This window comes from Procambarus clarkii, chromosome 42 (assembly GCF_040958095.1).
Source record: "Procambarus clarkii isolate CNS0578487 chromosome 42, FALCON_Pclarkii_2.0, whole genome shotgun sequence".
Classification (NCBI taxonomy): domain Eukaryota; kingdom Metazoa; phylum Arthropoda; class Malacostraca; order Decapoda; family Cambaridae; genus Procambarus; species Procambarus clarkii.
In genome coordinates, this window is record NC_091191.1 from 2,525,071 (window position 1) to 2,541,985 (window position 16,915).

Genomic DNA, 16,915 nt, shown 5'->3' on the forward strand with positions numbered 1-16,915 from the left:
AATGCAATTTAGTACATTCCTTTGCTTGCTTACATAATTTTTCAGACAATCTTTCATTTTATGTTCATCCAGAAATGAGGATGTGGGTCCAAGATGGGTTTGTTAACAAACCAATCATTATAACAAAGGATACAAACTGGTATTAAAAAAAAAAAAAAAAAATTCAATATACCTTAAGTAAGACCACAGTTGATTCAGGACCACTTTCCATAAACTAAATATAATATTCAGTAAATATTAAAGGATTTTAACCAACACATTACGAACTGGCTATTGGGAACATTTCCGGCAATAACATTCAGCTGTTCTATTACAATACTCTATTAAAATCATTACAATATGCTCATCACTTTTGCACAAATAAAACATGCTAAAACAAGTTTAATGATTTAAATGGCACAGGAATAACAATCTGTTATAATGTTGACTAATCCTAAAATTGTTACCGAATGTGTAACTGAAATGAAACTGGTACACTAGTTTAGAACAGAAATAGTAATACAAATAAGGCTAAAAATTAATTAAGACAGTAATTGAAAGGATAAGGAAAATTCAAATTCTTAAAAATTTATATCCATTCATACAATATACACCAGGAGCCAGATTCATCAAGCAGTTATGCAAGTACTTACTAACCTGTACAAGAGACCATAGACTACAGCTAAAGAAACAAAGCTGCCAAAAAAACATTAGAAAGTTCTCTTTTTTGCAGAGTGACAGATGGTTGGGATAAGTTAAATGAGAAGGGGGTGGTGGAGGCCAAAACTGTCAGTAGTTTCAGAGCATCATATGACAAAAGTACTGAGAAGATGGGATGCCACCCACACACACACAGCTCTTATCCTGTAACTACCCTGCTGGTGATCTTTTTTCGATCTTTTGATTTTGGCGGCTTTGTTTACACTTATTAAACAGTTTAAACAGAGCATCGTAACATCCCAATCAAAGGTTGTTGTTATAAAAAGCCTCCTAATGCACTGAAGCTCAAGTATTCGACTTGATCGACTTGAGAATGGTCCAGGACAGACCGAGATGGATCGAAACGTTGTTGTCCCTTCACCTTCTAGTGTGTGGTCTGGTCAATATACTTTAGCCACGTTATTGTGACTCAGCGCCTGCATTGAAGCTCAAACTGTTTAATCAATACAATATAAACAAAGCCACCAAAGATTAAGAAAAGATGCACAGGTTTGTAAGTAATTATCAAAGAAGGCACCAAGCCGGGAAAGGTACGCAAGTAGAAGCATAAATGCTTCTCAACTCCTGGCCCTGGTTTACATACACACAATACCAATTCAAAATAAAATAATGAGATGATGAATACAGTACATAAATTGGTTTCACTTGAAACATTCTTGATAGTTAAAAATTGCCAATACAGGTACTATAGTCAAATGTATTAAAAACAGTATATAAACATTTTGTAAACATTAATAAATATAAGTTTACACAGGCTTAACAGGAACAATAATACCCTCTCTACATAATAAAATAACAAATATAGGTGACAGCAGGTTCATGCCCAAACTGATATCTCATGCAAGGTCAGAGAGCACAGTACTACACTTGCTTCTCAATTGTGGAACAGAGTACTAGCTTGTGTGCTTATACATTCACAAATCTACTACAGTATTAATACAAAATATAGTAGGCCATTGTCAAAAAGCACAACAGCATGGCTATATAGCACTATGCACATCATAGATGACTGGACAGTTCCTATCCATCACTGGATACCCATACTTGGGCAGGAAGTCATAAATTGACCTACAGTATATCAAAGTAACCTAGATTTACAGAGGGTTTTATCCACAGGTATGTGACGTACTGTATTTTATTGGGACAAGCAAAATTTGTGGTCCTGAAAATCTGGACATTCAACCATAAGACAGGCAACTCGAGAAACAATGAAATTAGGACAGTAGTGGTCAAATTTCCATTCCATTAAGTTCCCAATACATAACCAAGTCAAGGTTTCCTCACTTCCTATTACTGCTATAGGAGGAAGGCCCCGGGGATAAGTCACATCTGATGCACTCTTGAGAAGGGAAGGGAACTATCAGGCGAAAGTGCCAAGTCATTATGACTATATAGCACTGGGAAGGTGGGGAAGGGGGGGGTCAGGATGTGGATTTGGGATGGGACGGGGGAAAGGAATGGTGACCAAACACTTATGAATGGTCGGAGATTGAACACCGACCTGCATGAAGCGAGACCACCCAGCCCAAGTGTTTGGGCACGCACTCCTGAGAGTTGACTAAAAACCGACTAGAGCATATAAAAATCGAATAAACTTCTGGAATAAAAATACCTGTCTCAAAGATTGAAAACAAGTTATATCAGGAAATATAATGAGGCCAACACAATCGGTAGGTTAGAAACCATCCATAAAAGGAGCAGTCAAGTGAAAATGTTGGTGACAGTTCAAGAAAAAAGCATTTCAGGTCGGTAGAAAGGAAATTGTCAGGTGTTGCCAACTGAACATGGAGTAAAAGGGGGGAAGTAAATTTTGAAGTAAAAGTGCCAGTGAGTCATTACACACTTTACTATAAAAACACATTAAATGCTGTTACAGTTGCTTCTAAGGTTATTGCTATATTGTATGTTCCTCATCTGTTTATTATAATTTTGTAAAAATATAGGATGTATAATATTACATTTTTATTACCTTGCCTACACTAATGCCAACTACCAGTACTTCGATTAGTAAGTAATTACCAAAAGCAGGCAGCAAGCCGGGAAGACTGTAGCACCATCAGTGTTGTTGGACATTCATTAGCTGCTAAATATCACTTAAAATGCCAATATGACACACACACACACACACACACAAAAAGAGACATGGATCTAGATCGAAAATATAGCGCATCCTAACGTTCTTTCTTTTTCATATTTCAATTCAAGGCACAAGACTTGCAACAAAATATCAGACTTACAACCACAATATTTTACTAATAATTTATGTGTACTCTGAAGCCTACATTTAATCTCAAAACAAAGTTTATATTACTTCCATAATAGCAAAGATAACTACGTTTATACATTACACGTAATTGAATTGAATAAAGAGTATGTCACACATACAACACAAATTATATAAAATCTTCACTAATATTATATATATAACATACTTTTGAAATAGTAAACATGTCCTTGGAAGACAGTTTGACAAATCTTATTCAAGTTTGATACTTTCAATAAAATCACAGCCCGAGTCCATTGAATCACTAGGACTACCAGACCTTTGATTGCCAGACTCGGGAGCACTGTCGGGCAACTTCACACAGAAGCTCTCGGAAGTCACCACAGAAACATCTGTTTTGTTATCACTAACAATGTTTCTCACATACTCGTCTAACAGGCTGTCAACATAAGAAAAATGCAAAAGAATTATTTGTTAGTTCTGGGAAATTTTATTAACTGCTTTTAATTGCAGAAAATTCTACCATTTACTTAATATTTTCCTCATTTATAAACGAGGTGCTACAATTTTTACTAAATCATCACGAGCCATTCCAGCGGCATTAGCAGATTTTTTAATTCATATTCGGTGACAAACCGACTGCTTTTTTCAAATTGTCATGACACCTTATATGTATGAACATAATCACTACCTAGTTCCCACTCACTGAGTGAGAAAGTATCAGCATGGAAAGAGAGATTAATACTACCGACTAGTGACTAAATAATGTAGACTTAAGATAAACATCCTCCATCAATTCATTATATTCACTCTACATGCATAAAAAATCAACAAGCACCACCACTCCAGTTGTTGTCCAGAGAGGCTGCCCTCTGCTTTCTAAGACCGGGAGTACAGTGTTCTTCTTAAAACTGTCACTGTACAGTACAATACTCTATGTACACATATATGCTGCATCTTTTATGACAAAATAATGGAAGAAATAGGAAGGAGGCATACAATATATAGATTATGTCATAGCAACAACCCGGCAAAAATTTATTTTTTATTTACAATCTTTATTCTCCTAAAGAAGTATTTTTGTGCTGCAGAAAACATTTTACATTAGACATACCATTCAAGAAGAGCTTCTTCGGGAATATCCTTTAACTTGGCAATATCGGAACCATCAGACCACACAACTAATATGCCATACTCTTTGTTGTCCTTAATTTGACTAGATGACAATGAAACCTGAAACAAATTGACTGGGGAATTACAAGGAATGAACAAATGACTAAGTGAATGGCTTCTATACTATTACAACCCCTAAGCATGTTCTAGGCTTGAAGTACTGACATGACATGAACTTTAAATTAAAAATTAAGACCAAAATTACACAACTATTTATTACCTTTGCCTCTTCCTCTATTTGAATGCCAATGCTACAATCAGTAACAGCAGAAGCCGATATGATAACATTAGCACCCTCTCGAAAATCCATTCCAATGGCACTACATCCTCGGACAGTCACACGACTCACGTGTGATTCCGTTTTTCCCAGTCCAACAACTCCACCAACACCACCTGTAGGAAATATTGAAAATACACACACACACAAGGTAATAACATGATACAATACACCAGAGGACAAAGCTGAAACATTTTGAAATTTACAAGTGAATATGAACATGTCTTGCCAGTTCAACATCAATAACTTGTCCAAACTACTAAATACAACACAGTACCCTAAATTTTTACAATTCATATCTCAGTTTTATGATAATGAGTCCAAAGTGTTAAGTTATACACAATACGTCTTTCAAAGAATTATTACAGAAATATCTGCTCTATAGTTGGTACTTTATTCTTTAAATATACTTTATTCCTAAATATTTATCACATGATTTGATAATAGTCCGGGACGGACCAAAACGTCGTCGTTTCTTCATCTTCTCATGAAGGTTTGGTCATCATGGCAACAATTATAAATTAAATGCTGCTGTAAATACTATAGATTAATATAATGAACTACAGATATTAACACAAGAAAAACAAATCTAAAAATCCAAACACTATGCTCCTTTCGTAAACAACAATGTGCCTTACACATGAACTTCTGTGTATGGTACACAGAAGTGCTCAAGCCCTCGTTCAGCTTCAATTTGCTCACATGGTCTACATATTATTTCTCAATCAGGAACAGGGAGCTTGTTAGGTTTATCAAAGCCTCCCTAGCCCAGCTATCAACCTTTCCCAGGATGCAACTCAACAGTTGCCCAACTCTCCGGTATTTATTTACCGCTAGGACAGAGACATCATAAGAAAGATAACTGTCCAAATGCTTCTGTCCTCTTGCAGGAATTGAACCCAGGACCTTCAGCTGTAGCCCAATTGCACTGGCACTCCTGTGCCAGTGTCTTCATGTCATATGTGATCATGCACACACACAAAAAGGAGTATCTAACAACCCCAAACTCTCCATCACACAGTATTTCCAAACTCCCTCACACTATCCCTGTAACAATTCTGCTCGTCAAAACTGACACTACTCAAGTTGACAAAATCCTTTACCCTAGCACAGCTAGCTACTCTCATTCATACTAGCAACTCTTAACTATATTGAGGAATACAAGTGTTAAGGCCTGACAATATTATACATGCCCAATTAATGGGGCCCTTACCTTCAATAGTGACATTCTGTAGTGTAAGGATGCCTTCATGGTGCACAATTCCCACCTGCTTCCTGGAAGGGTTTATGTTTAAATTCTGCAAGGTAAAGTTGCCAGAGGTATCCAACAAGACATCCCCGGCACTGTTGTTCCCTTCAATTACCACACCACTTCCAAGACCTACAATTATTCAACGTCACAAATCACCAAGTAACTATAATTGCTATGGCTAAAGTAGAGTACTGTACTGTACTTCAGTACCTCCTCTTACAGCCAAATTGAATCCAAACTTTGTATACTCAATTCTAACCATTCTCTATATTTTTCACTTCAACAGTTTCAGTAAGAAACTGAAAAATAAATCTATATTAAATACAGAAACTTCAATAAATCTATAGCATAAAGGTCCAGATAGTTAGAAGATGCAGTGTAAGAAATAGGTACTGACAATACTGCTAACATTAACCCCATACATAATGGGACAACTGAAATAAAGTAAAACAACAATTGGGTAAACAAGGCTTTACACTAATAAGCATTTGCCACATACAAAATAAAAGTCTTGCAGCATCCCCTGAAACAAGTTGACATCATGCTCACCAATGAATGTGCCGCCGGCACTCATCAGCCCCAGGTGGCTGAGGGAATGCTTGCCAGGCAGTATTACCACCACATCTCCCTTCCCGGCCATGTCCAGAGCCAGCTGCAGGCTTGGAAATGTCTGACAGGCTGCATCATCTGCCACCTAAAAATAACAGATTGAGTGTAAACTGTTATTTTTCTCCTACCTCCTCTGATGTGAAATTGTCAACCGGTATGTAGACAATATCATTACAGTACTTTATTGCCTCAATCTATTAAATATTACAAGAATTTTTAATGCTCTTTTGTCATCTTTTTTGTCTAGTAAATTGGACACCACAAGGCCTAACTATAGAGAATGTAACAAGGAGCAATTTAATGTACATTGTATTGGAATTTCTTTTGCATTGTATTTTAAAAATTCATAGCCATGAGACTACTTTCTGTCAGCTTTGCCACTAATAACTATTTTGTGGTCCATCTTTGAGGGTTTGGGGTGCCAGGATGAAGACTGGTGGGGGTTGTGAAAGGAGGAATGTGAGGGAGGGAAGGATGGAGAGAGGAGGCAGAGGAAGTAGAAAGGTAACTTCTGGACAGCAAATAATAACTTTTATAATAACCTTTAAAACATTTTCAGAGTACAATAACCAGTAGTCTCACCTGTGGCAAAGATTTAATGAGATCAGGCAACATGCTCATCTGGGTAGCCAGCACTCCAACAGAGACTGAATTAGCAACCACCTTCACTTTGGTGTTGCTGGCCCCACTGTTCAGGCTCACCATCTCACAACGCTGCACCTGTTGCTGGTGAGTCAACAACTCCCTACCAAACAATGACATAATGAGATGCAATGCAAATTCTTGTAGCAATGAGAACATGGTGGGAGAGACCAGATAGCAAATTTAACAAATAATCTGATTAACAAATCCACAATAGCCATGATCAGGGTTCCAACCCATGAGCTGGGTGTTCCCAGATGCACGCTCTAGCACATAGCGCATAGGTTCGAACCCTCATCACGGCTCCTGTGGATTTGTTCGTTGATATATTACGATAATGTGATTTCTCTGTGTAAATAATCTGATGCTGAATAAAAAAAAAAAATTAACACCATCGCTCACCCGACACGCGCGCGGTCAACTTAGAGGTCATGGACCTAACGTGCGGGCGAGCGCGTGGTGACACCTAAATGTGTACACTCGTTTCAGCTTTCTCACCTTAATTCTCGTGCTACGTCGTTCGTTTTGGTGTCATTGTGTTCGCAATTAGATTCCCTATAGGTGTGTATGAATATAATATCCAAAAGCCTAGCATGACTCCCAACAGCAAAGGCTAAAGTCGGCAAAAGTTACCCGTGAGCGCACAAAATCAGTAAAATGTGTATACTCGTTCCATTTTTCTCACCTTAATTCTCGTGCTACGTCGCTCGTTTTGGTATCATTGTGTTCGCAATTAAATTCTCTACAGATGTGTATGAATATAATGTACAAAAGCTTGGAGTGCCTCCCCACAGAAAAGCCTAAAGTTACCCGTGAACGAGCACCAATTTGTACACTGCAACCTAATGTGAATACTCATTCAGTTTGATAACATCAATTTTCATGTTATGTCTTTCATTTTGGTATCAAATTGTTCGCAACATAAAGGCACGCATTTTAAAACTAGTCCCAACATAATAGGACAATAAATATAATTTTACCAAATATTTTAATATTTAGACCAAAAACCTATTTAGAATCTTTCAAGTGCTCGGACATCAAGTTTCATGTTATATCTTTCATTTTGGTATCAAATTGTGTGCATTCTAATGGCGCTTATTTTGATACTATCCCGAGGTCAATCGGATAAAAAATGAATTTTATACAAATATTTTTGTAGTGGATGCAAGTCATGTCCAAAGTCTGGATTCAAGAGAAAAAAATTGGATGAAAATCAGGTCCAAAGTTTGCGATACTGTTAATAGCTGGATATACAGTAGATATTACCTCAAACTATTATTAAGATGTATTAAGTGAACAATTTTATGAACAAATGTAAACAGCAACTGCTTAACCTGCACAATATAACCTCCCTTCTGCTGTTAATCAGTGGACTCTGGGTTGACAAGTTTGTCAAGAAACCATTACAAGAGACCAAAGAAATCAGGTTTAATTAAGAAACAAATAGCTGTGCTGTAGTAGCGACACTAATCATATCTTTCCAAATACCAGAAAGACAGTTGTGAGCAGAAATTTAGAACAAGACTTAGTCAATAGTCCCAGAGAAGTTTCACAATAACTGTCCAATGAATTAACCAAGTCAGAAATTTAATGTTTCGAGTACAGTACAGTACTATTTTACTTGGCAAAGTCATTTACAGAGTTGAGGCCAAAGGCGTAAGTGAAGGGAGGGAGGAATGGAGGATAGATATATATATCCTGTGCTAAACGATGTACTGTATGCCTGTATAGGAACTCAATTTGACCAAGTAGAAAATCACATTCTTAACTATGGATGCAAGCACTATTTTTTAACTATTACCATAGTATGAAAATAATTTATGAATGATAACTTCTTAACACTTTTAAAGATCTTTATGATGTGTGATGATAATGCAATCGGTCTATAATTTTTTGCCTCTGCCTTATTTCCTCCTAACTGCTAACTGGAGGTAACTGCTAACTGGTACTAACTGCTGTTTTTAGTATGTCAGGGATAACGGCAGTATCTAGGCTCTGTCTCCAAAGAATGCGAAGGGCCTGCGATAATGGTTTTTTACAGTTCTTGATGACTATAGAGTTCCAAGAACCAGGGCCTGGTCCAGAATGCATAGGCATGCTGTCCATGGCTTCTTTAAAATCCAGTGGGGATAGGGTGACATCTGATATATAATGTGATGTTGGTAACAACCATGAAAAATTCATTTGGGTTATCAATCTTCAGTGTGTCTAGTGGCTCGCTGAAAACGGAGTCATACTGATTACTCAGTATTGCTATGACATAGCATCCAAAATAAACTCACAAAGTTAGATTATTCAAGTTATTCTCTCAAATTTACCAGACTAGCTGGATGGTGGGTTACTTACCGAAAAACTGGGTCCCGCTGCATTTCAAACTGAGCTTTTAGCTGCTCCATATCTTTGTGAAGCTGGATAAGACGAGCAACATCCAACTGGTCTACTTCATAATCAAAACCTTCTCCTTCACAGCTAGATTCAATTTTTTTTATTTCTTGCTGCACCATGCTAGCTCTTTTTACAAGACTCCTAAGCTCCAAACCAACATCAGCAGGAATACTGCCAGTTTCTATGTCCTGATGCCTGAAATATAAAGATCATGTAAATACTGTAACCATATAAGCAGTCAAACTTCTAATTTATATGATTATCTACATAAAATAGAAAGTTTATGTTTGTCTGTGTCCCTGTCCAAAAGTATGACAAGATGCTTGGGGCTTGCATCGTCCAACTTTCCAACATTTATTTATTTATTTATATATACAGAAGTTCTTACATTCTTGTACAGCCACTAGTACGCGTAGCGTTTTGGGCAAGTCCTTAATCCACGGGGTACTCATTAACATGAAACACAGGGGGATATGGGAGTGCCATAGGTCAGTCAGCATCATCCCAAATGTCACCTTTGAAAAATTATTGGCATCTACTGTATAGCAACCTTGTGATTTTCATTAATTCTAAAATTAAATTCCAGACGTGCTTTCCCACAGTTTTTTTTTTTAGCAATTTTTTCTCTGCTTCGTTATATTAACTTTTATGATAGGAAAAGATAGGGAGAGGAAAGAGGTTAGGGAGATTGGAGGGAAGGGAATGGGAGGGATGGGTGGAAAGGGGAGGAGGGATGCCTTAATACCTCATACCTGCAAACTTACAATTTTAGACGGGCACTGATAAGATAGTAATCATAACAGCACGTTTCTTCTTCCAGATCCCAAGCCTGCCATATATTCTTGTAAAAAAACCTGTAACAAGCAACATAAGAACTTATAAATTTCTTACATTAAAATAAAACTAAATTGAATATTTAGTTAAGACCCCCATGGTCAAGTGCTGGAATTGGGCAATTAATTAGCATTATTATATGGTAGTACATAATAAAATATTTTACAACAGAAGTGAAGCAAGCAATAATATAGTGAATAGCTAAATATATACATTTGGTACACAAGTGGGAAGGGAATGAACAGAACGGCAACCCATCTAGTCACGGATGACAAACAAGAGCCGAATGTGATGAAAATCCTCTTTCTGGCATTTGTACATTGCTTAATATATTTCATCTAATTCTATCTTTTATTCGTTAATTCAGTATTCCTTACCTTATCTGATCCACAACCTCTGTTGTAGTACGCATATCTAGAACATCACTCTCTTGCTCGGCAAGTGGATAAAGCTCCATTATAGGCACAATAATCTGAAACGTAAACATTTACAACAATTTTCTTGTAACATGTCCGAGTTGGTGTAAGGAAGTGTTAACCCTGTTGCCCACCATTGTGTTGTGTAGCCTCTAATCCACTATGATGAAGGGGAGGGGTATTAGGCTGGGAGATTAATCATCTTAAATTCCTTCCAACAAGAGCAGGATTTTGCCACTAACCCTGGGCTGTTTGTGGTTTAGTTCTCATATCTTCAGCCATGTCTTTTGACTCGTCTGTATTAATATTGTAATTTCTACCTCTTATAATTTTACTTCCCACAACCCAAGCACATCAAACTCCTAATTTTGACACCTGTGTTTTATGATCTGGCCAGGTGCAAGTTCTCTGTATTATAGATCATCTATTTTTACACAATACTATTCACTTGAATGTATACAGAGAAGGATGACAAAAGTTAATCCTATGAATTAGAACCCTATGTGAAGTGAGAAAAAACAAAAAGGTTTAATTTACATCCACAAGGCAAAAGGAAAAGGGCAACATGATCGAGGTACACAAATGAAAGGGTTTAACAAGCAGAATATTAATAAGGTGCTAAATATACCTGGAAAGGATCATGAAGGCAAATGGGGGGGGGGGGACCTTCGACAAGTTGCTGGTTTCCTGTTCTCGTCAAGGCCACTAAGGTTAGTGGCCCTCGGGTAAACAGGAAATATATCAATATAGTACTAAACAATCTATACTACATCCATGTAGTCGAGACATTACAAAAGCCTGAGTGAATGGGGGGGAGGGAGTGTGTGAAACCCCCTGATTGGCCTTTAGTGGAAGCCTCAGGACCCCAATAGACAATTCAGTTGAATTCCAGGTTGCAATGCTTTTGACCATGACAGTGTAGTGGTCTAGGGCCTGGGCTTTGGGAGTACCCAGTACACAGGTTCGAGTCCCTCTCATGGCTCCTACTGATTTTCTCAGTGATACATCACATTAATGTGATTTCATTGTGTACATGTAATATACAGTACGGTATATAAAATAGTAATGTATTTTCCTATATTCTTATGTTTTCTTGTTCCACAGAGGGTAGACTGGAAAGCTTACAAGCTGAAGACCCCAAATAGGTTACAAACTTGCAAGACAAATTAAACTTACTGGCTCTTTAGGAGCCATACAAGGCTGTGGGTTTAAAGGCGTTTATAACCAAGTTCCATCTTAATTTAAATCTTTGTTGAAATCTCCTACAGAATTTGCATTCAATCTAAATTTACGAAGGCTAGCATGCTGGGAGACACAGATGCATCAAGTATTGGACCAATAGCTAGGAGGCACAGCTCCAGTTCTACAGTTCCTTAGGCAAATACAATACAGTATATACAATACATAAATAAAATGGCACAAATTTACAAATATTTTACTTGAGTGTTGGTGCTCTCTTTTATCAGCTTCAGGTCATCATCTGGAAGATCACTCTTGACCGCCTTCAAAATTTTTACATCAGCAAAAAGCTTCTCACGACTCACATTAACAACCTGTAATAAAGGTAACCGTGACAAAAGTATTTTAAGAGTGAACCAAACCAGTTGTACATATGATTAATGCTCAATTTTATTTTATCTAGTGCAGTAATGAGGGGTAATAGTAATGAACTTAAGCAATGAACTTCACAGGGGGGCTGTGATTAGATTTCCTAACCTTTTCCACGATCAGTAATGACAGTTTTATACTGATCTAGCTTTGCTTGCATTTACCAAAGATGCCAAAGATTACCAAAATACCAATACAAAAGTGATCAGAGAGAATTTAGATTCATTAAATGAAATGGACTACCAAATGGGATACAGTATTCAGTAAGCTGCAATAAAACACTATGAACATACTACTATAATGTACAGTTACAACAGATGACAAAGAATTGAAATAGCAACAGCCCATTAAATCCAAACTAGGCTGTTTATTTAAGAGAAGCTTATAGTGGCACAACGTAAGGCGCAGATTTGGAGCAGTACTTGTCAATTCTGTTTTGAAATGTTTAAACTCATTATATAATTTGGCAAGCTGTTCCACACGTTTATTATTTTATTAAAGTAAAAGTAGTTTGCGTCGTAAGAATGAAAATGTTTTTGCTATGCATTCACCAATAATTTAATCAAATACAGATTCGGTTCACTACTTACATCCACAAATATATCAGAAGGTTGCTGAAAATTCAAAATGGCCTCAGTGACCTCAGATGAAGGCCTCCATATTGCTCTCCACCCAGCAGGCTCAATTCTCTCCTCCACATACTGTATAAAACGCTTCTCCACTCTGTCCGCTGTCACTCCTCAATATAATTGAAGTATCAAAACAATTAGACATATAGAACTATTTAAATAATGATAAATAGCACACATCAAAGAGCATATATATCACAAATATACTACATTATATACATAGTGGAAATGCACTCTGTTTTTTCTTGACACAAACTTTATTAAATACAACTTCAAAAGCTTAAAGTTATATGTTCAATTACTTAAAGCATAATTATAAACTTTTAACCTACAGTTGAAAACTGAAATCTGAAAACCTCCATTTTAGTTAACATCTAAGCATTTTATCTATAGACTTGAGTGTGGTGTCATTTTCTAGATACTGTAAACTTATCTTGCTCTTCAAGCCATGGTTCTTACACGCAGCTATTACTGTACACTATTTGCATTTTTAAATCCCAAATAAACAAAACTCAAGTGGCCAGATACAGGCCCTTTTTAACTATTACCTTGGAGAATGCTATCCAGTTCAGCAAGATGGTCCTCCAACTTCCAGGTTACGCGGTATATATCAGGGACCACGTCCGACTTGTCTACAGCAAGAGGAGAGTCTGGGACTTCTTCCGACCTGTTCATTCTCTCGGCTGTTGTGCTGTCTTCCATGGTTAAGCTCTCTAGTATACCTTAGAACTGAAATATATTCAGTTTAATATTCAATTTAAAATGAATAAAAGTTTAAAAGTTAAAAAGAATAAAAGTTTAATATTCAGTATACTGCATGGATTTTTATAAACACATTTTCAAATATTGAAGATAAAGAGGATTACTGCAGATTATACAGTTCAGAATAGCACTGTATATACAATATTTCCAATACATTCTGATCTGTGACTATTTTTTCATTTAGATTTTAAACAAAATCACTGCATAGGAAGATAGCCAGAAACCCATGACAATGCCTAAAATTAAAATTTTATAATAATTTGATTTATAAGAATATGCATACATAAAAGATGAAGATTACAGGGGTTACACATTAAATGAAGCCACTACTACGCAATGCGTTTTGGCCAAAACTCAGAATAATTAAGATAAAAACTATTAATAGGTATGATGGAGTAAACACTTAATACTAAAGAGAAGCTAACGTATGTGAGAAGGTTCAAGAAAAATAGCAAATGGTAGACAATATAAAGATGATGATGGCAACTGGCACTGACTGCCACTACATTAAGGAGGGTGCAGTTGTAGCAACAATACAGTAGTGGGTTTAATATTAATAACAGCAAGAAAATACAAAGGTGGCTTAAAAAGCTACAAGAACATAACGGAGTAAAATAGCAACAGTGAAAGATTAACTAGGGTAAACACTTACAAATAAACAACATATATATGACTTGTGTAAGCAATTTCACAAAAGTAGGTATATTAATTACATGACAATGAAGAAAGGCAGATTTATAGTAAATAAAAATTAAGATCACAGACATATTGTTAGTATATTACAAATAGAGAAATTACCAATAATAATACATTGCAGCAAAATTAACACAATGCAGTACTGTACTTCAAGGTGATATGCCCAATACAAATTATATTGAAGATCGATGAAGTTATAAATTATTATATTTATGGATATACAATATAAAGAACAATTACTTTCCTAAACAAGCTTCACACATGCTTCACCAAGTAAAATGAAAAAGCAATTGACAAATCAAATATACTGTACAGTGAAACATTATTGGTTGATCAAATTCACTTCACATGGAAGAGGGCTATAATTAAATTTCTTTTAACAGCTAGCCTGGTTTCTTGCTGGGTTGGCATTTGGTGCTTGACTGTCCAAGTGGTTGGGCTCTGGTTTTACAGCTTTGTTTCATGTCCATGCATACCTTCCTGTGAGGTCCACCAGAAACACCGAGTATTAGTGGCTTTAGGCATAGTATACACTCCCGAAACGCTTTGCGTAATAGTGGCTTTAGGCATTGTATGTACTAGCTCTACCTATAAGTCAACCAATCTTTGTAAAAATGTATTGTATGTATGTACCTTACCTAAATAAATTATTTTATTTTATATTTTTATATACTAGCTCTATAACATTCTGTAACTCATTTTGTCTATGTACTTTTACCTGAATAACAATTATGTATTATTGTTATTATTACTATTATTATAGCATAGTTGCCTCTCAACCAAATGGCTCAGCTTGTAATGTTGAGCATGTTTCCTAACAAATAACGTCCCTGTTAACAGTAAATAGTCTCCCAGGAATTAGTCGACTGTTGTGGGCTGCATCCTGGAGAACGTTGGTTATTTGTTTTGTTTGCCTTTGTTTCTTTGACAAAGGGGAAACAGTGTTATACTGTACTCTTAGTGCTTTCTCCTGTTAAAATGCTTAGGAAAGTTGTAGTTACCATTGCCTAACAGATGTTGACACCACACATCAATGTGTGTAAAAATTAAATGTTAGTTTAGTTCATTTATTATGTACCCCATACCCATCCTGTGGGTGGTGGTGGAAAGGGGTTACAAAGCCACATAATGGGCTTAGGGACTGAACCCCACAATTCATTTAGCTAAGCAAGTTACAGTCTTGATGAGCTAGTTACAAATTTCAATGCACATCATCACAACAATGGGCTCTCAAGAACAATTTACAAACCTTGTGGAGTCAATATAAACTGGGAGACTTGTCCAGCCTACAGTGGGTTACAGGTAAATACAGGCTTTATTTGGACGCAGGTTCGTATCAGGGTCTACATATCTGATATTTTATGTGAACTACAGGGGCCTGTAGGCACACCTGCTCACTAAACTTGTCACAAGTTACTGTAGTAACTACAGTACAGTAATACAAATACAAAATACAAATTTTTATTCAGGTAAAGTACATACATACAAGGTAAGATACAAAAGTTGATGAATTTATAGATAGAGCTAGTACATACAATGCCTAAAGCCACTAATACAGTCGAGTAACCAAATCGAGAGACCTCGAATGTGGAATGACCTTCCCAATTATGTTAAAGACTATACCTCTCCCAACCAGTTTAAGATGAAAACTAAGTACCACCTAATTAACTCAATGTAACCTACCTCACCCCCAAAATGTCAACCCATGTCTTACTATTTTTAAACAATGCTGTTTTGTTGACCAAATTGTATTTTTGCTTTTTTTCTGCCATGTTCCCCCCCCCCCTTTTTTCATTTTTTTTTTTCATATTTTTTCTCAACACAATTTATATTTTAATCTAAATTAGTATTAAGTGTTAGTCTTAGTGTTTTTCCTGCCCGAAACGCTTTGCTTAATAGTGGCTTTAGGCATTGTCTGTACTAGCTCTATCTATAGATCCATCAACTTTTGTATCTTACCTTGTATGTATGTACTTTACCTGAATAAATATTTGTATTTTGTATTTTGTAACCCCCCAGGAGCAGAGAGGACAAGTGCCCCGCCCACCCCACCACATCTTCCTCAAGTTCATCTCCAGGAAAAACAAACTACACCTGAAAATACAGCTGAATCCTAACTGAAGCTACACACGAGAGCCCTGGCCGGGACGCAGCCTACCTGGAGGAGGCGAGGCAGGGCGAGGCAGGGTGAGGAGAGACGTGTGTGTGTTGTCGTCGCCAGCTGGTGTTTGAACCCGTGTGGCGGGCCCGCGGGACACGAGCCTACTCCTCTCATACTTATTAATTTATTTTTTATTTATATATATATACAAAAAGGTACATTAGATTTATGAGAGTACATAGCATTGATGTTTTTACATTCGTGTAAAGTCACTAACACGCATCGGGCAGGTCCTTACTCTAACAGATAATTTTAAGTAGTAATTCTTAATAAAATTGATAACTATCTACGGGCTCACCATAGCCCGTGTTGCTTGGAACTTTTTGTTCTAGGTAGCAAACCTTTAACAACAACAATAAAATTGAGAAATATTAACAGGTACATTGTAAGAAAATTTAACGAAGATTAGTAGGTACATTATAGTAAAATTTTCGGATTATCCACAGGTACACTGTAGCATAATTTGAGGATAATTTCTAGGTATATTATAGTAAAATATGCATTCAATATAACAATCTGCGGCCAGATTCACGAAGCAGTTACATACG

At 36.6% G+C, this 16,915-nt stretch overlaps 1 protein-coding gene across 3 annotated transcripts; it reads right to left on the bottom strand.

Moving 5' to 3' along the window:
• Positions 1-557: 557 nt before the first annotated feature.
• On the bottom strand, positions 558-16,468 carry LOC123770360 (SHC SH2 domain-binding protein 1). 3 transcript variants are annotated; one of them, XM_045762194.2, is made up of 13 exons: positions 16,365-16,468; positions 13,297-13,477; positions 12,710-12,858; positions 11,951-12,064; positions 10,473-10,567; positions 10,026-10,115; positions 9,223-9,456; positions 6,817-6,979; positions 6,175-6,319; positions 5,587-5,754; positions 4,317-4,489; positions 4,038-4,156; positions 558-3,362 (listed from the first exon to the last, which is right to left on the bottom strand). In XM_045762194.2, exons 2-13 carry the CDS (start codon positions 13,448-13,450, stop codon positions 3,176-3,178), a joined length of 1,791 nt encoding a protein of 596 aa, XP_045618150.2. In that variant the 5' UTR covers positions 13,451-13,477; positions 16,365-16,468; the 3' UTR covers positions 558-3,175. The 3 variants fall into 3 exon arrangements, with proteins under 3 accessions (XP_045618150.2, XP_045618151.2, XP_069195915.1); XM_045762195.2 differs by having other exon boundaries at positions 13,297-13,470; positions 16,365-16,443; XM_069339814.1 differs by lacking the exon at positions 16,365-16,468 and adding an exon at positions 14,520-14,643.
• Between the last annotated feature and the right edge of the window lie 447 nt (positions 16,469-16,915).

What these genes read in the sequence shown, in the direction of transcription:
- LOC123770360 (XM_045762194.2), bottom strand. Translation starts at nt 13,450, where the DNA reads ATGGAAGACAGCACAACAGCCGAGAGAATGAACAGGTCGGAAGAAGTC. An exon ending in CTTCTGATATATTTGTGGAT is followed by an intron (nt 12,065 to 12,709) that starts GTAAGTAGTGAA and finishes CCTTTATTACAG; the next exon opens with GTTGTTAATGTGAGTCGTGA. An exon ending in GAAGAAGCTCTTCTTGAATG is followed by an intron (nt 3,363 to 4,037) that starts GTATGTCTAATG and finishes TTATGTTGACAG; the next exon opens with CCTGTTAGACGAGTATGTGA.